This window comes from Rattus norvegicus, chromosome 16 (genome assembly GCF_036323735.1).
Source record: "Rattus norvegicus strain BN/NHsdMcwi chromosome 16, GRCr8, whole genome shotgun sequence".
Classification (NCBI taxonomy): domain Eukaryota; kingdom Metazoa; phylum Chordata; class Mammalia; order Rodentia; family Muridae; genus Rattus; species Rattus norvegicus.
This window is the reverse complement of record NC_086034.1, coordinates 72,941,986-72,968,406: the sequence shown is the minus strand read 5'-3', so window position 1 is coordinate 72,968,406 and position 26,421 is coordinate 72,941,986. Positions and strand designations below refer to the sequence as shown.

At 44.1% G+C, this 26,421-nt stretch overlaps 1 protein-coding gene and 1 long non-coding RNA gene across 5 annotated transcripts; one reads left to right on the top strand and one right to left on the bottom strand.

Moving 5' to 3' along the window:
- Positions 1 to 1,615: 1,615 nt before the first annotated feature.
- Ash2l (ASH2 like histone lysine methyltransferase complex subunit) lies at positions 1,616 to 24,880 on the bottom strand. 4 transcript variants are annotated; one of them, XM_006253303.4, is made up of 17 exons: positions 23,259 to 24,880; positions 22,690 to 22,753; positions 22,427 to 22,572; positions 20,932 to 21,020; positions 20,299 to 20,393; positions 18,258 to 18,353; positions 17,063 to 17,158; positions 15,645 to 15,720; positions 14,656 to 14,673; positions 12,919 to 13,012; positions 11,369 to 11,586; positions 8,025 to 8,192; positions 7,611 to 7,804; positions 4,772 to 4,864; positions 3,617 to 3,715; positions 2,713 to 2,772; positions 1,616 to 2,616 (listed from the first exon to the last, which is right to left on the bottom strand). In XM_006253303.4, the coding sequence occupies exons 1-17, from the start codon at positions 23,432 to 23,434 to the stop codon at positions 2,509 to 2,511; spliced, it is 1,890 nt and encodes a 629-aa protein (XP_006253365.1). In that variant the 5' UTR covers positions 23,435 to 24,880; the 3' UTR covers positions 1,616 to 2,508. The 4 variants fall into 4 exon arrangements, with proteins under 4 accessions (XP_006253365.1, XP_006253366.1, XP_063131313.1 ...); XM_006253304.5 differs by lacking the exon at positions 23,259 to 24,880 and adding an exon at positions 23,062 to 23,227; XM_063275243.1 differs by lacking the exons at positions 14,656 to 14,673; positions 23,259 to 24,880 and adding an exon at positions 23,062 to 23,227.
- On the top strand, positions 4,861 to 14,355 carry LOC120097390 (uncharacterized). Its single transcript, XR_005494756.2, has 2 exons — positions 4,861 to 6,889; positions 14,017 to 14,355. It is a non-coding gene; the product is annotated as an uncharacterized LOC120097390 (long non-coding RNA).
- Positions 24,881 to 26,421: the final 1,541 nt, after the last annotated feature.

The following is a 26,421-nucleotide window of genomic DNA, read 5'->3' as shown; positions in this document are numbered from 1 at the left end:
CAGCCTGGTCTACAGAATGAGTTCCAAGAAAGTCAGGGCTATTACACAGAGAAACCCTGTCTCAAAGAAAGAAAAAAAAAAATCACAAAAATGTAAGTTGTGAGCAGCAAAATGACTCGGTATGTAATAATGCTTGCCACAAAGAGGGAAGACTCCAGGAAGCCACAGAGACGGAGACGGAAGGAGGGAACTGGAAAAACTGACTCCAGAGTGCTCCTGATGGCTGTGTGTACTCACATCTGCACTAAGTATCTTACACACAAATACTGGAATCCCTTTGCTGAATAAGGGTGAAACAATTATAACAACCTAAAGATCTTCCTTCTAGACATCTTTAAAAGAATAATGTAATGTCTCTGTGAGTGTGTGTGTGTGCCACCGCATACACGTGAAGGTCAGAGGGCAACTTCAGGAGTGTGCCCCGCCCCGTCCTGGGTCCTGGGTTGTCAGGTTAGACATCAAGTACTTTTATCTGCACTGCCATCTTGCTGGCCCACTTTTCTGTCCCTCCGAGTAAACGGTCTTAGTCGTCTGGGTCCCCATCACCTGCAAGGACTGCGCTTATTTATGAACAGAACAACGTGGAACGCGTGTTTATTTATTGAAGTCTGAAGACTTAACAGCTGGTATTTATTGTAATTCATTCTGACTTTCTCAGTCTACTCTGACAGAGAGTACTGTTGCTCCTCGCTGGTTTCAGAAGCTGACAGTGAAGGACAGGGCCTGCAGCAAGCACTGTGTGGCTGTAACGGGAACACCCCGGCTCCCTACACACTGTAACTGTCTCTCTACCGTCTGAGCTGTTATCCCCATTCATTTACTTTTACATCTGAATAAAGGCAGCTGTCATTGGCAGTCTGATTATAGGTACCGATAGATTGGTAGTTCTTTTTTAATCTTTCCAACAAATCATATTGACGCATCCAAGTCCATAGCCGTACACATACTGTTTGTCTCGCTTCCATTTTGTTCTTTTAAGACTGGGTCTCACTCACTCTGTAGCCCAAGCTGGCCTGAAACTCATATTAACCTTGCTGCCTCACTCAGCCTTTCTTGAGTGCTGGGATTAATGGTGGGGCCCACTAGCATCTGGCCATTTCTTTCAGACACAAAGTATTGTCAAGCAGTGCCTTGGTTACTTCTAATGTACAGAAGCCAGATACGGACACCTAGTTTTAAAAGCGGGCGGACAGAGACCTGTGCACAGTTGTGTGCAGTACCTCATCCCCAATTTCTTGCTTTATTGGGTATCTAGCAGCTGATAGGGTGTGTCCCCTAGCTTAAAATAATACCGACTCCCCTAAAGAAGGCACATTCCTGTCAGTTTGAAGCCAGCCAAGCTATGTAGATAGACCTTGTCTCAAAAAGCAAAAAAAGATATTCAATGTATGAAAGAAGTCTGGTGATTCAGTAGGAGACAAGTGTAATAGAATTCCCATTTGTGTTAACAGTCACTTGAACCTTAGGGAATTTCTTAAATAGCAAAACAAAATAATTAGAACAGTAAGAATATGCTATGATAATTCTGCATACTATCTATATCTAGTTCCTGGTTAATCATTTTACCTAGTACTGAGGTTTAACAAGGAAAAAAAAAAAACTACATAGGGAAGTCTTTAGGCATTTGCCACAACAAACTGATTTATTTAAAAGCAAGGGCATCCAGGAGTCCTCCTAAAGGCAGGCACATGGTCAGTTTTTCATCTTAATCATTGGCTGTCTAGTAGAAAGGCAGGCAGAGGACAAGCTGCCCACTTCAACACCAGGTTCAGAGAGGAGCTAGAGGCCTTCCCCATGCTTGCTCTCCCAGAGTGCACTGTGCACACAGTGAAAGCGCCTGGGTGCCCCGCGAGGACAGCAGTGAAAGTGGGGTTGGCACTCACGTCAGAAGTCTGTCCTGTCCTGTCCTGTCCTGTCCTGCCAGTGCTGCTCCCACCTCACACTGCTCACTCTGCCCTCACAACAGGAACTCAACTTCAGGTGAAGCCAAGCACCACACAGACTTGAACACGAGTTTTACTGGAGGAAAGATCTAGCTTTTAACCCCAGGGAGATTCCTTCCATAACCCTAGCTTGTACAGCCCCACTAGGTTCACAGATAACCAAACTCCACACCACAAAGACTGCTTCTAGACTGCTCTGGAATGTACTGCCACTCAGAAATAAGCTTGCCTCCCCAGAAACCAGGGCGATGAAACATCTTTAAATAAGCTGGGCATGATTACTCACTATTTAGATACACAGGAAAGTAACAAGTCCTCCATGGCAGGCCAGAGGCACAGCACCAGTTTTACATGGAGCTTATGGGCTCTTCAGAGTCGGCGGCTGATTTACGGCACTCAGAGTGAGAGCAGGAGTGGGGAGGGGAGGGAATGCTTGCTGCAGTCCCATCCACCTTTTACCTTGATGAAAGTGTACTGCACCATCTTTGGGAAAACATTTGACACTTTATATAACAAAAGCAAAAGGCCAGGATCATTTCACAATGTCATAAGAAGCATGGATCTGCTAGGGTTCCCAAGGCGGACTGCGCCTTCCGTCCACTTCTGTCTCCACATGATACAAAACATCAGCCAGAGTGTGTTCTACCACAGCACCCCAGCCCATGTCACTCATCTGCAGGAACAATAAAAACAGGAGAATGGGAGATTACAGAAGCCAGAGCAAGAAACAAAAAGGTCAAGAATGAATGTAGTCTTTTGTTGTACTCACAGGGTGGTAAGTGACGTCCTTTGGAGGGTATTTGAAGGATGGTCCAAAGTTAATGGAAACCTGCAACAAGTTCAAGTCAAGCAGACAGAGAAAAAAATCAAAAGAGGAAACAGAGGCTCCCTTGGCAGGGGATACTTAAAAGGAACTACAGGAAGTAGGAACTGAAGTGCATGCCCTAGAGAGGCTGAGGCAGGAGGATCCTGAGATTGAAGGCAGCCTGAACTATATTGCAAACCCTGTTTCAAAATAAGAGCAATGTCTCTAAGATACGTAGGGTCTAACTGGAACAGACATATGTCAGCATTGCTAAACTAGGTAGAAACAGACTTCATTGGTTTCTGCTTGGAACCTAGAGACGTTCTCATCTTACTTTTGTTCAATAGAAGGTAATGAACTAACACATGAAAATCTCCATGTGCTACTTGTTCCTTTTTAAGCGAGCAGTAAAAGTAAGGTTTGATTGTTTTGTTTTGTTTCGAGGTAGGTCTGGCTGTCCTAGAGTTTACTATTTAGACTGTGCTGGCCTTCAACTCAAGAGATCAGCCAGCCTCTGCTAGGATCAAAAGCATGCATCCTGGTCACCTCCCTTCTCTCTTCCTCTACCCCCAACCCCGTGTGTGTGTGTGTGTGTGTGTGTGTGTGTGTGTGTGTGTGTGTGTGTGTGTGTGTGTGTGTCCAACTGCAAGTCACCAAGCACAGAACAGCAATGATTCCTGAGTGGATACACTCTGTATCTTTCTGTCAAACAAGACCTGCAAAGCGCAGTGTGTGCTAATGCCTGACTTCACTCACACAGGCATTGTGCATGTTCAGGTATCACTTTCCTCTCAAATCAAAGGCTTTCATCACAACCCATCCACATACTTCTTCAAGTTACACGTGCAGACCAAATGCAGATACATACCGTGCAGCTCTTGTACAGTGAGATGGCTGGGAAGTAAACACCTTCAAAAATATCCTTGTAAGCCACACCCTGATTGACACCATTTTTATAAAATATTATCTGAAATGAAGATCAAGGTTTTACTTTAGAATGACAAAGATTTAAAAAAAAAACAAGCTCAATTGCAGAACACTTAATACTGCTCCAGAAGGACAATGATGTGAATGTACTCATGCTGAGAATAACCAACATCGTATTATGCCACTTTAGGCATTTCAGGTAAAATTAATATAAGCATGTATTATTTCAGCTCACTTTAGGCTTTTATTTTTAATTCCCACGCCGCATACAGCAAAGAGTTCTTTATCTCATTATTCATTATACTTTACTTGGAGGAAGGACCAGGACAGTCTCACAGAGTCTAGGCTGGCCTCCAGCTCAGCAGCTGAGGGCGACCCTCAACTCTCAACTCCGTGTGTTCACCTCCTAAGCACTGTGGCTCCATGTGGCATGTGCTACACGTCCAGATTTCATCATTCTGTATTTGTAAGAGGGACCAAAGACTCTCCTTCCTGGCATGATCTTTTGTATGCTTGTTCCAGCTTTTAACTGAATTTTAATTTCTCTCCCCAAAATAATTAGAACTCTTTATCTCACACGCCTACTGACTCATGTGACTTTTCAGAGCTTTACTTCTCCTTACGCCCCTTTCTTTTCTGATCTTTGGCCCCAGAGCTTGACTATTGTGTCAGTAGTCCTTCTTTGATCGTAAGTGACCTTGGACTGCAGGACTGATTCCTGGGAAGGGAAGGCAAGGACAGCTGTGTAACAGTGAGGGGGCCATCCAGCCCCTGGTTCTCTCCAAGTGACACAGCACAATCTCCTCTGGTCCTGGTCTCCTTCCACAGGAAGACTCTCTTCCTGACTCCTTCAGTCTCCTCTACCTTTCCTTGTCAGGTCACTGACTTTGCAGCTCTTTCTCTACAATCCCAGGAGACCAGTTATACAGCAGGGGACACAGAGGCAGTACAGTCTACAGGCAGAAGTGACTTCTTAGCAGGCAGCTAGACAGGGCACCACTTAGTCCCCTTAAGCCTAGGCTGCCTCACTTTTATACTCAAGGAGTCTTAATCTTCAAAGACTTACTACCCTGACATGTTCATGACTGTGACTCACCTCAGAATGTGGAGTCTGTTTTAGGCTCTTCTCTGCTTTGTCCACAAAGTCTTTTTCTTCAAAATACAAATAACTCTTGAACTTTATCAAAGCCTTGAAAGTGCAGTAAGAAAAAAGAAAATGACACATTGAAGAATCATCTAAGTCATCACGGAGAAAGGAAAGTCAGATTCACACAGTCAGTGCCTTCTAAAGTTTTTCCTGCTGAGTTTTGTCAATTTTTAGTTCTGAGGTTGTCACTGCCTCCTCCCCCGACATTCAGGGTCTCACTATGTAGCTCTGGCTGTTCCAAGAACTCACCTTGTAGACCAGGCTGCCCTCTAACTGAATATAGGTCTGCCTGCCTCTGTCTCACAAGTAGGATTAAACACATGAGCCACGGGACCTGGCTGCTAAGTGCTTCTTAAGAGACCAGCTGGTCATGTCTGTTAGCCATGTCTTTAAAGTCCTCAGTAAGAGAATTATACATGCACACTTTTTTTAAACCACAAAGTGCCTACAAAAGAAAGTAAATTAATTGAAAAAAATTTCACAGAACATAAAACTTTTTCTCTTTTGATGTGCACTGGTGTTTTGCTGTATGTCTGAGTGAATTGTCACATCCTGGAGTTAGACAGTTGTAGTCTGCCATGTGGTTGCTGGGAATTGAACTTGGGTCCCCTGGAAGAGCAGTAAGTGTTCTTGGCCACTAAGCCATCCCTCCGGCCCACTAAAACTTCATATTCTGTGACATTTTTGGAATCACTGGAAGGGTCATTTGTAGATTGCTTGATTTTCACTAAGTACAACAGACACCCAGTGAAGGACACAAGACATCAAGTGTATCACGGTGGAACACTGATATTCCTAAGGGAAAGGAAGTTCCACTGCGGCACCGTCCTTTAATCAAAGTCATCAGTCACTGAGTACCAGGACACAGGTAAATACAGGAGGACATTTCCATGACTCGTGGGTGCCCCAAAGTTTATTAAGTCACTAAAGTAAACATAAAAGGAAACTCAAACCAAAAAACCGCACACCTCAGAAACATTAACAGTTTTACTCATTAGAAGACACCATCAGGGCTGGGCAGGCTCTGTGGCTGGGAGTGGGAACTGCTTACCACGAACCTGAGTTTGGGTCCCAGACCATGTGAAGTGGCTCGACCATGTTTAACTCCACACTAGTGAGATCAACCTAAAACTCTAACCTTGGGTATACACACACATAATTAAAAATAAACTTTGTTTCCTTGAGACAGAATTTCTCTGTGTTAACAGTCCTGGTTGTCCTGAAACTCCCTTTATAGACCAGGCTGGCCTCAAACTCACAAAGATCCACCTGCCTCTGCCTTTTGAGTGCTGGGACAAAAGCCATAAGCACCACCATGCCTAGCTAAAAATAATCTTTAAAAAAAAATCATCTTTTAAAAAGATACCATTAAAACTGAATAAGGATTGGTGCTGGAGAGATAGCTGAGTGGTTAAAAGCATTGGCTGCTCTCCCAGTGCTCACATGTCACTGTCTATAATGAGATCCAATGCCCTCTTCTGGTATGAACATGTACATGCAGACAAAGCACCAATATCCATAAATAAATAAAATTTTAAATAATTAACAATAGAAATAATATGTCTTAAAAAAAAAAAACAACTGGATAGAGAGGCTAGCGAAGAACTCAGTAGTTAAGAGTACTGGCTGTTCTTCCAAAGGGATCTGGCCTACACAGTGGTTCACAACAATCTGTAAGTCCAGTTCTAGGGGATCCCCTGTCCTAGATTCTGACACCAGGTACCCACATACATACAAGCAGGCAAAACACTCATAAAAGAAAAATGAGTATTGTTTTGTTTTTCTGAGACAGGGCTTCTCTCTCTGTATGTAGCACTGGCTGTCCTGGAACTTGATCTATAGACGAAGCTGACTGAGAACTCAGAGATCTGCCTGCCTCTGCCTCCTGACTGCTGAGATCAAGGTGTGTTCGAGCACTGAAGGCAGCTTGGCAGTTAGGAGAAACTGTTCCTCGTGCAAAGGACCCAGCTCGATTTCCAGTGTTTGCATGGCAGCGCCCAACTATCTGCATCTCTGGTTCCAGGGGACCCAACTCTCTCTGTGGGCACCAGACACATGGACGGACAGGTGGGCGGGCGGGCGGGAAGGCGGGAAGGCGGGCGGGCGGGCGGGCGGGCGGGCGGATGGACGGATGGATATTTCCATCCACACACACACAAAAACACACGTATGTATATATATGCAAAACACTCATACATAGAAACAAATTAACAAAAAAAAGGGTAAAGTGGGTCTCAGTGCTGAGGTGCCAGCCTAGCATGTAGCATGAAGCCTCGCATGTAGCATGTAGCGTGAGGATTGATTCTAAACACTAAAATCCTCTTTCTTTTAAATATGGAAAAAATTCTGTACCTGACAAATCTTAAAATTTATATATTTCATTTAAAAATTCACACACACACACACACACACACACACATATACACGATTACACATATATATGTAAACAAAGTCGAACAATGGCTAATGATATATTTCCTGAAATACCTACTGGGGAGATTACAAGAATGTAATGTCCCTCTGGTACATAAAAAAAGAATAAATTGAGAACATGTTAATGGTAGAATTTAGGTGACTACTCAGGAACTAAACCTTAAAATCTTTCAATTTCGATGCTTTGTCTCAAAATGTTCAGATCGAAAGACAGGGAAAGCACAGACACCAGGGGTCACCATTACTGAAGAAGTCAAGCCATCGGTGTAGTGTAGGCACTGACTGTAGTGTAGATACTGGTGGCCAGCGGTTGTCAAAGCCAGGGTGCAGTGCCGGTGAAGGAGGACAAGCTCACCTTATCTTTGTACGTGTCCGGCAGTGACTTGGCTGTCTCTGTATCTTCAGGAAGATTGATATAAAACCCTAGGACATCTCCTTGTCCATAGCCAGACGAGTAGTGTTTGCCAATAGACTGGTGAAACTTGGTTCCCTTTTTGCTCCGCCAAGAATAGCTAAATTTATCATAGCCTAAGGGAGCCTGAAGGTTACCTGTCCCAAAGAAAAGGTGTGGAAATCAGAGGACTGTAAGTTAACTGCTTTGTGAAAGAAAAAAGGTTCTACTTCTCTTTGTACATTACTTTTGGTCTATTTTGTAAACTGTTTACAAACTATCTCTCACAGCCAAACTGGCTGTGATCTCAGGAATTTAATTTTAAGACCATGATGTGGTAACCCCGACTGTGAGGCCCACACAGTGCGTCCGACTTACCTAAGGGCTGAGACCAGCCCAGCCTGGCAGCAGTGTCTGGCGGCATCTCGTCCACAGTGATTTCAAAGTACCAGGCCCCCTTCCGCACCCCATGAGAAGCCCGCACCATGGAGTAGCCCTTCTCTCCAACCACGGTCAGCCGGTCATCAGAGATCTTTAACTGGGGAGCTGAAGTGGGAGAGAGTCCAAGGTCAGTAGTTATCTGAGGGACTTCAGAAGACTTTAGTCCCTTGTACTACACAAAGATTATAAAAAGGGCCCCCAAAAAAAAGCTGGCATCCAGGGCAGAGCTTTGATCTCAACACTTGGGAGGCAGAGACGGGAGGACCAATGTGATTTCCTGGACAGCCAGGGTGATATGGTTAGAGCCTGTCTCAAAACAAATTAAAAAAAAAACTATAAAGAAGAAAAAGGGTTGGGGATTTAGCTCAGTGGTAGAGCGCTTGCCTAGCAAGCGCAAGGCCCTGGGTTCGGTCCCCAGCTCCGGAAAAAAAAAAAAAAAAAAAAAAAAGAAAAGAAAAAGGCAAAAATTAAGTCAAGTGTTTATGGCAGCAGAGTTTAAGAGTCCCTTCATCAGTTTCTGTAAATGCTGTCTATCACAACAACAGTCAAAACCAGAAAACTGCTCCTTACAGAGGCTGTAGTACAGGATGAAGCCAGCCTACATCACATAGTAAGATACCTCCCCAACCCCTGCACTCCAAAAAAAGGAAAGAAGACAAAATAGGAAAAGAAAAACAAAAACAAAAACAAAAACAAAACTAGAAATGAGGGAATGGGTGGAAAAACCAAGAGAATAAGTCATGAAGCAGTGACATTAAGTACAAATTTTTACCCCAAATCATAGTAATTAGGTCAATGAGATTGTTCAGTGGGAGAAAAACTTCTTGCACAAGCCTGCTGACCTGCGTTCAATCCCTGGAACCTACCTACCCAAGTAGAAAACTGATTCCAGAACATCCTCTGACTTCCACATGTACCCACAGCACATACACCTACAAATATACAACACACACACACACGCATACGAATGCATGCACGCGCGCGCACACACACACACACACACACACACACACACTGAGAAAAGTAGGGGAAACAACCAGTGGAGACTAAAGTCAAACAGAGCTGCACACAATACTATAATCTAATGATTTCTCACAGTAGTGTATCCTTATTTGACAAGTCTCCTCTATGCACTTTGTGTGTGGTGCTGGGGAATGAAATCAAGGCCTCATGTACATTATGCAAGTTCTATACCACTCAGCTACAACCCTCACCCCATTAAAAACAAGCAAAATACTTTCTTACATTCTGGTACTACAACTAGTTCCTGGCCAGTGATACTGTACTTTCTTAAATTATCTTAAGTGGGTATTAACGGGCAAGTAAATATACTACAGATAATTAGCCAGTAATCTAGTCAGTTAAGTTTTCTTGTTTATTTATAAAGTCAAGTTTTCCACTGTTGGGAAAATAAGTTACAAATATATAAAGTGGAAGGTCACATGGAAATATCCTATGGTATTGGCTGGAATTTCAAGTACTGATATGAATTCACCAGGGCTACAGATTTATGTGTAGGTTAGATTACAAATGTCTGGGCTGGATAGATGGCTCAGCGGTTAAGAGCAGTGACTGCTCTTCCAGAGGTCCCGAGTTCAAATCCCAGCAACCACATGGTGGCTCACAACCATCTGTAATGAGATCTGATGCCCTCTTCTGGTGTTTCTGAAGACAGCTACAGTGTGGGGGGAAAAATCTTAACAAAAAAACAAAACAAAAAACAAAAAACCCAAATGTCCCCTCGCCCCTACAAGGTACTCTGGCGGCACTGAGATCCACTAATGTGAGTATAATTGATATAGTTTGCATGGATGTTTGAGCTTCTCTCCCACAGAGTTTATGTGCAGAAAGACCAGTTACTGTGTGGCTGCACTGAGATGGTGCAAATTTGAAAGTTGTACATTAGTCATGGGACATTACCCTGAAAGAGGTTTAATGCAGGTGTTGGTGGGAGAAGGCAAGCTCATGAGAACAGGTTATTACAAAGGAATTTTGGCTTACCTAGTTAGATTTCTACTGCTGTGACAAATACCAAGTGTAAGCGTCCAATGTCTGGGACTCCAAAGGGCTTGGCAGTTGCAGGTCCCTGGTTCTGTCACTTACAGCAAGCGCATCCACTACATCTCTTGGGATCAGACAGGCTCCACTCCACACCTGCTGCTGTCCTGGGCAGTTTTCCTATGGTCCCCTCCAATGTCCTGAGCCACCCAGTGCGACTGAGCTGTACCCTCCTAGCCTCTGTAGGGATTCCAATCCTGCACATGGTGCCAAGCCTTGGTTTCTCTGCATGACTCCTCAAATCCAGTGGCCTTCACTAACAACTGAACTGCATCTTCACCGACAGCTTCTCAGCCACACTTCAGGAACTCCAACCTTACCGAATGGTACTTCTACGACCCCTTCAATCCTGAGGTTTCCTCTGTAACTGAACCACACCCCCATCCATGGCCTCTCCCAGTGCTGAAGCTCAGCTGTTCTGGGACCCTCACTACTGCAGCTCCAATGCTGCAAACACCACCAAGATTTGACGGCTTCCACAGGTCACCAAGTTTGGTTGACAGCTTGAAATGCATTTGTGGCCACTCTGGACCAAAGTTCTGTGTGCCGGCCCTGAGGAAATACTTATTTTACCTCAATGCTGCTGGTCTCTTTTTAATTGCAATTGATTCTTCAGCCCCAGTTGATCAGAAACCACAGATTCTTAATACAAAATATCAAATATCCAGTCTTAGTGGGACTCTTGGGCTTCCCTGTGCAGCCTTCCATCCCATCAGCCTCCATGGGCTGCAATGCTCTCAGCTTCCTGTCCAAGCTCCCATAGAGCTACCAGTTCAGCTCCGTCCCCGATGGCTTTTCCAGCCCCAAGCCTAAAACACTTGCACTATGATCCCCAACATAGTCAAGCCTGGCCCAGCAGTGCTTCACAGTCCTGGCAACGATTCTATGGCTGTGAGAAACATGATGACCAAAAACAACTTGGGGAGAAGGGGTTACTTCAGTGTACACTTCCACATCACAGTCCGTCACTGAGGAAAGGCAGCATGTAACCAAAGCAGAAACCATTGAGGAATGTTGCTTCCTGTCTTGCTTTCCATAGTTTATTCAAGTTGCATTCACATACAGCCCAGAACCCAGGACAGCATCACCTGCAGGGGGCTGAGCCCTCCCATATCCATTATTCATCAGGAAAATGCCTGACAGACTGCCCACAGGCCAACCTGAAGGAGGCACCTTCTCAGTTACGATTCCCTCGTCCTAAATGACCATTAAAACGTACTCACCACGATCATGTAGGGCTAGCAAGACTCGTTCATATAAGCAGGCTCTGTAGAGGTCTCCAGGAATAGGTTTGCCTGCCCAGCAGTCAAGTTCAAGCTTCTCTGGGTCAGGGGCATGAGGATCGGGCTCAGCTAGAATATACCGATAGCCATCTTTGTTAAATGGATGTTCCAAAGGGTAGCCATGAGGAGGGAGACGCTGAGCAGAAAATAAAGGGTCACTGAAAAAGAGAGAAGCAAAATGAAGACAGAGTCTTCCCTCTGCACTTCACCTGTGTTCTGTCCTTTGAGAAAGGCTCTGGTTTCTGGTCTCTGGAAATCACTTGCAACTTTACAACAAAAGCTTCACTTAACTTCAATAAATCACCTGACCCCCTGCAAAGATTTGGTTAAATTACTTGTAGTTTGTAGGGACTGACAACTAACTCCTGGGGAACCTTTACACATGCACTGTCTGTCAGCACAAACCACACAGTCCTATTAAGGAGGGAAGGCACAGGACAAACAGGGCAGATGTGGCTGCTTTCTTTTAGCACATTTATTTTATTTCTTAGAGATTTGTTTTATGTATATGCTTAGTTGATATGCACATTTATGGACCACACGTAGGCCTGGTGACTGTGGATGCCACAAGAGGGCATCCGATTCCCTAGAACTGTAATCACAGGTGGTTGTGAGTCACCATGTAGGTGCTGGGAACCAAATCCAGGCCGTCTACAGGAGCAACAAGAGCTTTCGATTAACCACAGGGGTTGTGCATCTCCAGCCCCCAATTTACTTACTTACTTAATTAATTAATCAACTTAATTAATTGTTGAAGCAACATGAACCTCAGGTTGGCCTCCAGCTCACTGTGTAGCCAACCAAGGGTGACCTGGGACCCTGGTCCTCCTCCTGCTGTCTTCCTAGTGGAAGGATTACAGGCTTGTGCCGTCATCCCTTGTTTGTCCAATTCTGGGGATCAAACCCAGGCTTTGCCAATGGTAGGAAGAACTCTACCAATTGAGCCATTCACATCTCCAGGCCCATTCAGTCTGTTCAGTATAGAAACCAAGGGGCAGAAACCTGGAGGCAGGAGATTTACTTTCAGGTGCCAGTCTAAATTAGAAGTGATCTGAATTTCATCACCTCAGCTTTGGATGAAGGGAAAGGAAGAGACGTGAGAAAGGAGAGGCGGACATTAAGGAGCTAACATTCAGTAAGCTTTATTTCCTAATCCCTGTCTAGCCTCAGGATATCATAAGGGAACTTTATTCCTCAGAACAGAAAATACTGTTAGGACTGTTGTTTGTTGTTTTAATGCTGGGGATTCAACCTGGGGCCTCAAAATGTCAAACAAGCCCTCTGCCACTGAGCTGTGGGGATCCCAGAGCCAGGATCTATTAGAGTAGTGAGTTCAGAAAAAAGAAGACCTCACTTGAAGTTAGTCTGTCTTACCAGGGTCTCAGAATTCACCGAAAACAAGCAAACAAAACCCAAGAATGTGGTTCTTTATGCTCAGTGGCTTCTACCCACAGCAAATGCCCGGGACTGGGTGGGGTGGGGGACCACACCTTCTGGCCTTCTTGGTGGTCCCTGTTGTCCCTCCATCTTGCTGCTTACGCTTGGCTCCTCTTCCTTTCCCACTGCTTCCTGCTGCGATCCCCCCTTTGAAGAGAAGGCAGATCATTCTCACAGAGCCACTATGGAGGCACAAGGGCACTCAAAGTCCACGGTGACTACCGTTCCCCATGTGCATTTGTGTAACATCACAGACGGTTTTCTTCTTGACCTATACTGGTTTTGAAAGGATCAATTGTCTCTCACAGCTGAAGTCCTGGACCAAAGTTCAGACAGTAAGGTCACCTGAATCTAGTACACCTGATATCTGAGTTATATCTTCAACCTTCCCTTCTTCTTTAAATAAACAAATAAATAAATAGCCAACTAACCAATCAACTAATCAATGTATGTGTAGAGGTCAGAGAGTAACTCTGGAGTCATCTGTATACTTTGCATGGATCCACTAAAGTCACCAGGCTTGCAGCAAATGCCTTCACTACGGAAGCCATCTTTCCAGCCCTGACTTAATGGACTTAACCAGTGGTACTTTATGGGGCTGTGACACAAATGCATCTGTACCCAGATTCCAAGCACCCACAGCTAAGAATGAGAACACTGCATGGACTGTGCTTTTTCAACACTTAATGCAAACAGCAATACAAATGTCCTTACTGAAGGTCAGGTCCACTTGCTTCAACTGCATGATCTATGTCATAAACGTATAAAGGCGTTATCTACATAAAGCACTCCAATATCCAACAAGACAAAAGTACACCAAACATAGAAAACAAAAACAGAAATATTAGAAAGGTGTTTCTCTCCAGTTTGTAAATTTATCATGGCTATACATAAAAGAACAGAAGCTTTAAATTTAGTAAGCAATTTTTAGTTGCATAGCAATATTCTTAAACTGTGCCAATAAATTCAGTAGGTTACATTAACCTGGTTTGTAGAGTTAAGGGCAAATAAAACAATTCATATATTTTATATTACCACACTCGGGTATATATTTAGATCACCAGGAGTATTGCCTTATTTGTTTTGAAGTAAGTTCTTTGTAACTTTTTTTCATTTCTATTATTCCTCTCACTTTGTTTTTCTCTTTCCAGAATGGTCGCTGAACTGCAGGAAAACACCTTTATGTCAACAACTGCAGAGAATTGTGTAAACTGGGACAAGCTTGGGAGTCTGCAGCAGCTCTGCTGCAGTAAAGAGGAGGAGGACATGGAGAGCAGGCCATCCTGTGCACATGATGGAGAGGTCATATTCTGCACATGGAGAGGTCATATTCTGCACATGGAGAGCAGGCCATACTGTGCACACGGAGAGGTCATATTCTGCACATGGAGAGCAGGTCATATTGTGCACTCACAGTACCAGTTAATGCACAATGTCCTCTTATGAACCTGGCTGCTGTTTATACAGCTCATTAAAGGTTTGATATTAAACAGTTGTAATGACATGATTATCAATCAAAAGCCTGCCAAATCCTCTAGTGACATTTGGCATTGCTTGGACAGAGTAAGCAACACTGAAGGAGACTGCTGGCTGGCCATGTTAGGCAGAATATGACAACATCAAGCTTTTATTCCCATTAAACTGGAACTACAGCTACATAGTGAGTGCTGCCACACCACTTTCACAATGCTTTAAAATTAAGTTTAGCTTCTACCAAAGCTCAGCAAAAAAGCACTTCAAACCACAAGATACTTAAGTCTGAGGCTGAGAGAAGACAGAGAGGAATTCACCTCCCAAAGTGGCTCCACCTGTAAGAACAGAAGCAGCACTATGTATTGTCAACTGTCCCGAAGGGAAGAAAGCACAGTGTAAGAACACAAACAACACGGTCGCATTGCCAACACACCTTAGAAAGCTAACTGTGGACTGGAGTATATATTTAAGATGCTCCAATTCTAAAAGACAAGCCAATGAACGTTGCTATGTATGGGATGGATACCCACTAAACTACTGCCTGGCCCCCTGGTTTTTTATTAGATTAGCAGCAAAGAGAATTCCCTCTATTAGCTGCATTACCAAAAGGGGGGTGGGGGAGGATGCCATAGTGGGAGATCCATACAGAAATACTGACATATGAATATGCGGAAATATTCAGGGCAAGAAAATTGAGATGGACAAAGGCAGCTTGTCAAGCAATTGTTGAGCAGAAAAGAGTAGAGATCAAGTGAATCTCGCAGATTGGGCGTTTATTCTCATACAGATATGGGATCTAACAAAATGCAGGAACTCTAACTTTCAAAGTATACACTGTCTTACTTAGGTGAGATCTGTCTCATTCAATCCTAACTGAATTTGGATGGATGGATGTTCTTTTTTTTTCTTCTTTTTCTCTTTTTCTTTTTTTTCCTTTTTTTCGGAGCTGGGAACCGAACCCAGGGCCTTGCGCTTGTTAGGCAAGCACTCTACCACTGAGCTAAATCCCCAACCCCTGGATGGATGTTTTTAATGTGTGATGCATGCATAATTAGAAATTCTCAGTACATCCCACTAGTGTGTAAAACAAACGTATAATAACATTAACAAGAGCAAACCACTGTACAGTAACAAAAGCTCTCTCCCACTGTCACTTCCCAAGGGTTTAGTGAGCTGCTAAAATCTGAGTTTCAAACTTGAAAGCATTTAAGTAAATCCTCAGGTTTGACTCCTCCTACAGAACACCCAATTGCAGGCAAGGCTTTCGTTACTCACAAAGCTTCTGACAAGATACTTAAACACATACCATTTAGGTTCCCACTAGCAGACACAGCACTGCTTTGTTTCTGGTTGTCATAAGCAGGACCAATATTACTAAGATCCTAGAAGAAGAAATATCCTAGTAAAAAAAAGGCCATGTGAGCAAATTAATCTGGCAACTGCTCCAAAAATGGATAAAATTAGAGCACAGAAAATGAAAGGCATATCCTAAAAAGCAAGCTGCAAGGTCCTCAACTTGGATGCTTCAAGAATCCACGAGTATGTGTGCAGCCGGCCAGTCAGGGTCAGAATGGTTCCATGAGGGATCCACTGCCCGATCAACCGGGTACGGGGGCACTGTACAGCAGGCCAGGACACTTAAGTCTCCTCACTCTGCCCTCTGTAGGAATTCTGACCCACATAGCTGAGCTGTCCCATTTTATGAGACAGAACTCTGAATTTTTACTGTCCATTCTACACCAGCGACCACCGAGATGCACCCGCAGCTCTTCAAATCTGCATGGCAGCAAATCGGCTCCCACCTCAGTGCCTGGGAAGGTGGCTGAGGACAGAGAGTTCCTGAGCTTGTGTCGCACTGACATATCTCATCTCAAAAAAGGCAGCAAGTCAGACACTTTAAGGCAAATATTCTTAGTTGCCAATGTGTCCTTTGTTCTACAACAAAAAATAGAAATTTCTTTTTCCCGTAAGGTTCTATCAACAGATTCCACCAAAAATTTCTTTACAACAAAGAAAGCTTTTTAGGACCAAAATTTCAGATAACAGATTAGGGGGAAAAAAAAAAACTTACAAAAAAGCAAGCCCTAACACCGAGGAACAACCAGAATCAAAACCGGTTCCTGACCCAGGCATGGTGACTCACACATGTAACCCCAGCAAGTGGAAAGCTGAGGCAGAATGAACGATCATGAGTTTAAGCTAACCTGGGCTACAGTGAGATCTTGTGACAAAAAGATCATTGCAAACTCCTGACCTTTACATGGAAACTGGGGATCTGGGAAAACGAACTCATGTTCTTGTGCTAACACCTTTTTTTTGAGACAAGGTCTCATGTAGCCCAGGCTGGCCTCAAACTCATGCTCCTCCTTGTTTACACCTCCTTAGTGCACTACCATGAGTACTCCATAACTCCCAGGCAAGGACTCTTATCAACTCAGCCACATCTTCAGCAAAGCTTCACCACCCCTACATGGCTTCTGATTAAAAATATGAGGCTGGAGAGATGGCTCAGTGGTTAAGAGCACGTGCCGCTCTCCCAATGGTCCCAGGTTCAAGTCCCCAGCACCCACATGGCAGCTCACAATTGTCTGTAACTCAAAGTTTCTGGGGCTCTGCTCCAACTCCCTCTTCTGGCCTCTACAGCCACTAAACAAACATAGTGCGCACACTTCATAGGTGAGAGAGAGAGAGAGACAAAGATCCAATGAAGGAAGACGAATGTACCTGATCCAAAAGTCCAAATTTGGGGTAATCTTCTTCTGGGTCTTTGCTCCCTGGATCAGGGTGTTCCTTTACCAAGAACACATCTCTTTCCTTACTCTAAAAGGAAACAGTGTCTTAGTAATAACGAACATTATACTTAGAAGAGCAGAGATACTCACCAGCTGCAAATGGTCAATTCCTAACTGTATTCTTCAAAACCCCTCAGGTTCCTTATTTTAAAAAGTACATGGCCACAACAGCTCAAGTGAGCACACTTAGAGCCCAGTCAGCCTGGGAGACAACACAGGCAGCAGAGTTCTTGCTTAGAATGAAGACCTGCATCTGACCCCTAGGCCACATGAGCACTAGCCAGGCATGGCGGCTCACATACATAAGCCCACCTCGTGGAACCCTGAGGTAGGAAGAGCGACCATGAGTTAAGAGTTACAACTGTATCAGCACTCTGGAGGGAGAGGAAGGTCAGAGGTCAGTCACCCTTGGCTACACACGGAGTTTAAGTCCTGGGCTACAAGAGACCTAAAAATAACAAACAGAACAGTGAGAGCCAGTGCTCCACAACCCTCCTCTCTCCTCTTGCCTTGGTTCAGCAGATTTCTCCTCAATTGCTGCCATTACTTCTAAAGTCAATGTTCAGAACAAGGCTTTTCTTATCTAATGAAATATATATATTTATATCCATCCAAGTTTAATATAAAATTAAAATTAAATCTGCAAAAATTTGGGGGACAGAGATGGCTGGACCCAAAATGGCTCAGTGGTTAAAAGCACTTGCTGCTTTTCCAGAGGATCCAGGTTTAGGTCACAGAATCAATATCAGGTGGCTCAGAGCCATCTGTGACTGCAATTCCAGAGGACCAATGGTCCTTTCTGGTTCCCATGGGCACTGAACACACACGGTACACATACACACACTCAAGCACATATATGTACATATAAAATAAACAAATCTTAAATAAAGACAAGGGTTTTAGCACTTAAAAGCAGTCTTAGAAGAGAATGACATTCACATAAGACTATAACTGAATTTATGTAAAAAATTAAAATATGTAACAACCTGTATCTCATTCAATGATTAATATCAAATTGTTTGCATAGCCTCAGCCATCACATTATTTGAAACTAAAGAGAATTTATCTACTAGAAACAATACTGGCTTTTTGAAACTACCATATCTATTCAGTTTTAATTTACTTACCATTGTTTTGACAATGTTATTGGGCCAAGTCATTTTTCCAGGTCTCTGTCTGGTTGTCATACACTCCCAGTATTTATCAATAAATGGTATAATATCCTATTTTTAAGAAATAAAACATATTAAGAATTATAGTTGTTTTCAAAGTTACACTCACACACCTTTTCAAAGACTTCATTATAATCAAAAGAAAGATCTGCCTGTAGCTTTTAGGTGCTGAGAAATATTCAATTGTTCAAAATAACATATGACTTACAGGGTGGCTCAGGCTTAACAACCTCAGCACTCGGGAGGCTAAGGCAGGAGGGTAGCTACGAGTTCAAGGCCAGGGCAAGAAAGTAAAAATCTGTCTCAGACAAACAACAACCAAATATATAGATTATAGAGATTTCAAATGAGTATATAGAAATTCTAGCTCTTCAACACTTACAACCCACAGAACTTAAATTCCCTTCTGTGGACGCCAAGTGGAAGGTGACTTCTGAGCTTTTGTTTCTGTGTCATTTTCTTCTGGACAACCTAGAGAACCTCATTTTTCTTTTTAAGATGGAGGGCTGTACCTTGTAAATTTACTCTATACAGTTCTATTTCTGTTCTTAATATTTAGAATTACTGGGCTGGAGAGATGGCTCAGCAGTTAAGAGCACCCGACTATTCTTCCAGAGGTCCTGAGTTCAATTCCCAGCAACCACATGGTGGCTCACAACCATCTGTAAAGAGATCCGATGCCCTCTTCTGGTGTGTCTGAAGACAGCTACAGTGTACTTATATATAATAAATGAATAAATCTTTAAAAAAAAAATTTAGAATTACTGACCACTCAGAACCTTTAAGTCATTCTGTGCCTGTTCCTAAAGCCTTTATAACCAGATCCCATGACTTTCAGGTTTCAGGCTTCACTTCACCTCTGCAGGGTCCCTGCCAGCTACTGTGATGGTGGACCTTGCTGGCCAGCTCTTGCTTATTTGACTGAAGCAGCGTCTGACCTTGGTCTGCTGGCATCACATCAGCACCATTTTACATTGTCTTCCAAAGCCCACTACCAGCATAGTTTATTCTATGAAAACTAAGCCTTTACCACGCAAAAAAGGAGTTGAATCAGGAGAATGTACAGAAGGTACTATTATCCCAGAAACAAGGAGTTCAGAAGCTCAAGGAGATATGTCAAAAGGTTTTGTCTGTCAAGGAGACAAAGCTCCCCTGGTCAAATGTGAGACAATCGCATGTCAGAGATTCAGTGGACTAAGTACAGTTGGGCACTACTGCTTGTAGGGTCCACTGAAAGCTACATGAGATGAACTCAGGCACAGGAGAAAACGACAGAGCCGTGGAAAGCACGAGCTGTGAGCCTGCAATACAATGGGGCTTTACAGTGTCCTTTCACTCAGAGGCTACACTCTACAACAATGATTAACAGCTCCCGTCCTGCCCATCTTTGCCTGCTGCCCACAATGGCACTCATCTGGCCAGTTAGCAATTTTTTCCCACAGGGATAAGGATGAGGTCAGAAAACAGGCAGTCAGCCTTGTGTTCTTTCTGGGGGAAACCGAGACAGCTGCACCTGCAGTGTAAGGAGGTGCAGGAGAAGGGAAGACAACTGCACCTGCAGTGTAAGGAGGTGCAGGGGAAGGGAAGACGGCTGCACCTGCAGTGTAAGGAGGTGCTCCATGGGACCTTACAGAGAATCAAGGACAAAGGTTTTGTTTTTTGAAACAAGATGAAACGGAAGTCTAAAGCAGATTGTGAGCTTGAAAAAACCAGTTCCAGGCCAGACAAGGTTAGAGACTGGTTAGACCTGATTATGGGATAGATGACTTGCTTGCTTCAAAAAACCAACCAAATTTTATTTAAGGACTGATACTACTAACAGCTAAGTGAAATGACATCTACCAGATACCTGGCAAATTATAATTTCCATATACGGAAAGAAGATAACTACTGCATGGTTTACTAATGAAAACTGAGGAGAACATGCTTGCTAAAGAGAGTATTTAGTTTCACTTGGTTATTTAGCATATTGCAATGACATTAACTCTAAGTCTACCTTATCCTTGGAAAACATGGTTTTCGGATGTTCATCCTGTGTCCGAGACTGCCACGTCAGGTTCGCCAGAGCACTAAGGCACATTTCTTTTAAATCTACCAAAAAAGAGTGAAAGATGTATCTGTTAAAACCAACAAGAGTCCATTCAATACAATACGTATGATGGTTAGTTTCAGTTTGACAATCTAAAACCACCTAACGAGTCTCAGTGAGGGATTATCTACATCAGGTTGGGCCATGTGCTTAAACGTCCAGCCCTGTATTGTAAGTGAGGTCAGTGTGGCCTCCCTCGGATGCCTGCGCTGAGATAATGCACACTGTGAAGTCCTGATGACGTGTAACCCGGAACTGAACACCTCCAACCTCCTTCCTGTAAGTTGCCTGTGCCAGAGTATGCTATGCTACCATCAGGTGGAGAAACCAAGACAATCATCTACAAAATAATAAGGGGAGCAGCTAAAAGTGAAGCAATAATTTGGTTTGAAATGGGCAACTGCAATTATTCAGAGCTGAATATCAAATTAATTCCAACCAGTTCCTAGGCAAATGTATCCTAAGTGTGCTAACCCAGACAGATCTCTTCTATTTTCTAGGGGACGATCATCTTTTTAAAATTCCCCGAGTTGTTCTTACTTGCTTGCTTCCGGAGAAAGTAAGTGTTCCCGCTGTGATGGCACACGTTGCAATGGAAGCTGTAGTTGGTCATAAAAGGTAGACATGACCTGTGGGTGAGCCGGATTACAGATTAGTGAGCTGGCCACTCAACACCTTTCTCCATCTTCTTTTAAAAGCACTTATTCTCATCATTAGTAGCAGTGCATGTACACATGATGCACGTGTGGGCACATGTCCCCTGATGTATATGTCCCAAGGAGCTGGAGGCCAACCTGGTGACTCAGTCCTTCTTCCATCTCCATATGGTTCCAGGGCCCCAACTCAGGCTCACTCAGGCCTCGAGGATGTCACCAGCCCACTCTGAGACAGGGCCCTGGTCTACAATGAGCCATACAGTTCATACAAGCAGGAACTTGTGATCCTCCTGCCTCAGACTCCTAAGTACTTGAATTACATACAGGTGTGCACCACCAGCTCCACTCAATATACATTATTCCCCTTCAAGACAAAGTCTTAAGGTATAGCTCTGGCTGACCTGATATTCAACTATGCAGCCCAGCATGGCCTCAAAATTAACAAAGATTCGTTCACAGCCTGGAGGATTCCTGCGATTTTAAGGCCATCCAGGGCTATACAGTTAGAGAGCCACTGACTTTATAGTTATCCAGACAGAGTCAAAATGCTCATCTATTGCCTACTGACCTACTCTACAGAAAAGGAGACCTTTCGCTCTGAATCACAATGTGACTTTAATTCTCCATAATAGGTACATGTTTAGAAGTAAGGTTTTTTTTTTCCTCCTGAGAAAAAAGTGTAAGATACCAATTGGGGTACATTATAAGCAATGAGAAAGGAAACCAAGTATGCTCTAGACATCAAAAGCACCAATCACTCAATGTTTCTGAAACATTAAAAACATCTCTTCAGTGATAGTGACCCATCCAGGGCTTTGCACACAGTAGGCAAGTACACAACTGAACACGACATCTTCAAATGTTCATGACAACAGGCCTTGCCCACTGTAAATGCCAAACCCAAAATACACAAAACATAGTGTCTCAAATTTAATTACATGATCTCTTCTAATTGCATAGACTAGTTTCCTTATCACACTCTAAGTTCGAAAGCAAGGACACACACACACACACACACACACACACACACACACACCCCTAGTAAGGCTCTCATTTCAATACTTAAAAATATGCCAAAGGATCGAAAACAATTCTTCAGTCAGCATATTGGTCACTTAATAGGGTTAGAGCGAGCACAAAATACTACTCATTTTGTGTGTGGGGGGTATATTTAAAATTACTTTTCAACTTTTAGATTAAAATATGATTGGTCTTCCCTCCCACCCCTGGAACCTTGACCATGGTGAGCAGCCATGTGCATGCTGGCAATCAAACCCAAACCTTGGAAAAGGCAACCAGTGCTCTTAACTGCCAAGCCATCTCTCCAGCCCCGTGCTGAAATCTCTAAGGCACTCTATAAGGCCATGAAATGTACTCACGACGTGTCTATTCCAAAGGTGTCTGCTGTGAACCATTTTGTACATATTCCGCATTGCAACTCGACCTCTCCCAACTGCCGCCCATTCTCCTCATCCACAGAGCCCGCCTGGGTATCCATCACTTCTGAAGTATCCCCAGCGCCTTCCTGGAGCCACGGGGCAATAAGAGAATCAAACGAGCTGACGGACTACACTTTAATAAATTAAAAACCTTTAAAACAAAACCTAGTTTGTCTTTCAAAGGCCTAAAAGGAAATACTTACCAAAGTATCTTTTCCATTAGAAGATTCTGTCTCCAGACCACTTACATCAACCAAGTTTGCATCCCTATAACAAAAGACAAACATTAAAATGCCTATTCCAAAACAAAACAAACCACTGATCTAAATACTGACGGACTTCCTAATTTTTATGTCTTTTTCCGCTAAGCATGTCCTGAACTGGATGCCCGAGAAACCAATCCGCGTATTAGGAGGGAGGTTGTCAAGACAGACATGCGTGTGTTCATGGCTTCGAGTTTGTCCTGAGAGAAGTCTTTCCTTCTAGGTTATTTCAGGAACTAGCATCGGCAAAGTGACCAGCTGGGTCTTATGGGGTGCAAGGGCGGGAGAGAGGAAAACATGCTCGGTTCATACTGTCGCTGCTGGAAGCGAGTCTGAGGTGCCGTTCGGAGCCGACCCTCCAAGCTTCCAGCTGGGTTGCGGAGGATACCGGGCAGGCCGAACCGTTGGCCGCAGGGCCTGGGTCCGGAGGGCGGCACCGAGCGGCGCGAGCCGCGGGATTCCACGAGGGGCGGGCCCTCGCGCGCTCTCGTGGGCTGCAGAAGTCTTACCCACTTTCAGCCTCTCCAGAGCTGGGCTCCGCTCCCGGGGCGGCAGACGGCCCCTCTCCAGCCCCAGCGGTCGCCGGCTCCGTTTCTCTGTCTTCTGTCGTTGTGGCACTTGCAGCTGCTCCTGGACCAGAGCCGGCGCCCACTCCAGGGCCAGGACCCACTCCAGTCGCCGCCATTGCTGCTACTTCCCAAGCTCTCGCGAGAGCACATCTGTGCGGCGAGTTGCCGCAACGCACGGCGCGCTTAAACTAGTAAAGACCTTTTGTTGGGCCCACCACTTTACTTGAGAATTGCGCACTTTGAGCCCGCCGCTTTAAGGCCAGGAAAAGCAGGGCGCCACTCAGACTGTCCAGGATTGAAGGAAGCCTCTCACTAGGTCTGTCATTTGTTTTCCTCTAAGATTTACGTTATTAAAAGACGCCTGCTCTTTTTCCTGGCTAAGAGTGGGAATCACTGCGCATTTGAGGATTGGAGAGAGTCCCCTTTACACTGTGCCAAGCAAACGATCGTACTAAAACGTAGGAAACTTCCAAACAACAACAAACCAGCACCCTTTGGCTCACACCTGTTGTGAGCTTCTGTAACCCTTTGTGGTTGGTCGCTAAAAGCTCGTTTCCAAATGGCTTCTGGAGAGACAATAGAGTCCGATTCCAGAGCCGGAGGTAGCTGAGGGTGAAAAAGTCGTTAGGGAAACATCTGGTCAGAGGAGGCTAGAAGTACTGTGCGCTCTAGGAACACAAAGAGCTAGTTCGAGGAGGAAAATAAAGCCCCAGGCGAGAATCTGCCTCCAGAGAAGAGAGCTCGGCAAGGTTTGATGCTTAGTAAAAAGTGCAAAAACTAGAGTGAGAAAGGGATGTTAGCTGGTAGTTAAAACCCAGGAGTGAGTGGAAGCATATGGTCTCCAAACTCGACGTTAACAACACCGGTCCGCGCCCCTTCCCCCGTCCCCCGCCGCGGTGTGTGCATGCGCGCCCTTGATAGATGTGTGGGTATATATGTGCTATGGTGCGCTGGCCAAGAAAGAGGACAGTAGTGCGAGAATCGCATTCTTTTTCCTTCCATTATGAGAGTCCTAGGAATCTAACTCAGGCTGAGCAAGCAAGTGCCATCTGAGCCATCTCACTGATCATACATTTGCTTTCTCAAGAGTTAATTTCCGCTGGAGAGATGGCCCAGTGGTTCAGAGCAGACTGCTTTTCCAGAGGACCTGAGTTCAATTCCCAGCCACCACAAGGTGGCTCACAACCATCTTTAATAGGATTCGATGCCCTCTTCCCTGGTGTGTCTGAAGACAGCTACAGTATATGCAAATAAAAAGAGTAAATTTCGAGGTTGGGGATTTAGCTCAGTGGTAGAGCCCTTGCCTGGGAAGCACAAGGCCCTGGGTTCGGTCCCCAGCTCCGAAAAAAAGAACCAAAAAAAAAAAAAAAAAAAAAAAAAGAGTAAATTTCAGTAGAGCACTTTAGATCTAAAACAAACATACTTAGGGGTTAGATCATTGTTACTTTTTATGAAAAAGTGCCATCATGACCAAAGATATCTTAAGCAAGAGGGGGAGTTCATTTTGGTTGAAGGGTTCAAAGAGGTAAGAGTTGGTCCCCAGCTCCGGAAAAAAAAAAAAAAAAAAACAAAAAAAACCAAAGAGGTAAGAGACCATGATGGTGTAGGAACAATATGGCAGCAGGCAGCAGGAATGGTGACTATAACACACGGCTTAGCTCTTGCATTCTTTGCCAGAATCACCGAGCACAGAGGAAGAACTTCAAGGAAGCAGCGTTACTTTTTACTTGTAAGCTTGCCCTCAATGACATACTTCTGCCAGCAAAGGTTCACCTCCTAAGCCTCCACAAACTTCACACTGACTGGGACTCAAGTGTTCAGAACCCCAAGACTGTGGGGGACACTTCTCATTCGAACCACCACAGACCCCATTCCTTCAAAAGTAAACTTTCTCTAAAAGTTAGGTAGCATGCAGAAGCCCTGGATAAATGACATGAACTAGGCATATCGTTCTAAGTCTATTATCTCAGACGGGAAACCACAAGTTCAAGAGCATCCTTGGCCATTGTAGTTCAAGGCCTACAGTATATGAGATTTCTGTATCAGAAAGCCAAAAGAAAAAAATGGTTTTAATATTATTTCTATTAATGAAAATCAAAGAGGGTAACTTTAAAGCAAAAATTATGGGACCACAAATAGATCTGAGAATGTGGCTCAGTGGTAGAGCACTTGCCTGGTAGACTTGAGGCTCTGGATTCAATCCCCACCACAGAAATGGAGGCACAGTGAACACGGTCACTAAATTGTTCCATACTCACACCTTGAGTCACTGATTAATTTTTAAGCGATGTCCCCAGGGTGGTAGTAGTACAGCCCGTCAACAGAGATGCTTACCCCGAAAACAGCATGTGTGAAGCACTTTCCCTGTGAGTCACAACCATCTTCAGCCTCGAGGTGGAACCTATTCAGTCTTTCACTACCGTGTGAATGGGGACCTAGAATTTTCTTTTTTAACAATATAAAACGTTTTACCTAACATAGTTACATCCTTTCTTTCCTCCCTCCAACCCTTTCCATTCCCCGCTAACCCTCTCTCAAATTCATGACTTATCATTATGATGTGTATATAATATATTCACAAAATGTGTGCATGAAATACATAAATATAATATGCTGCGTGCACTTAATGTTGTTTGTGCTGACTTCAGAGCTGACCACTTGGTATTATATAACCTCCTGGGGAAGACTACTTTTCCTCCCGTCAGGAGTTGTTAGTCGTCTGTAGTTGCCTCAAGGTAGGGCCCCCCTGAGATTTCCCCCTTCCCTGTCTATTAGGGTTGCCACTGTTTGGATCTTGTTTAGGTAACCATATGTTGTGATATCCTGGGTTATTTCTAGTAGCCATAATCTCAGGAGACTTCCCAGTCCTGTGGCTTTTGGTCTTTCTGTCCCCATTACCCTCAGTGTTCTGTGGGCCTTAGGTATGTTGTTGGAGAAATATCCACTGGGACTGGGTATCCACGGTTAACCAATCTCTGCACTCTGACTAGCGGAAAGCCCCTGAATAAAATATTTGAAAACTGAACACGGATATTCATTAAAACGTTTATCTACCATGACCAAGTTAGTGTTATCCAAGAGATGCCAGGATGGTTCAATATAT

What these genes read in the sequence shown, in the direction of transcription:
- Ash2l (XM_006253303.4), bottom strand. Translation starts at nt 23,434, where the DNA reads ATGGCGGCGACTGGAGTGGGTCCTGGCCCTGGAGTGGGCGCCGGCTCT. An exon ending in ATAACATTGTCAAAACAATG is followed by an intron (nt 17,159 to 18,257) that starts GTAAGTAAATTA and finishes GTTTCCTTTTAG; the next exon opens with AGTAAGGAAAGAGATGTGTT. An exon ending in CGGACACGTACAAAGATAAG is followed by an intron (nt 4,865 to 7,610) that starts GTGAGCTTGTCC and finishes TGCACTTTCAAG; the next exon opens with GCTTTGATAAAGTTCAAGAG.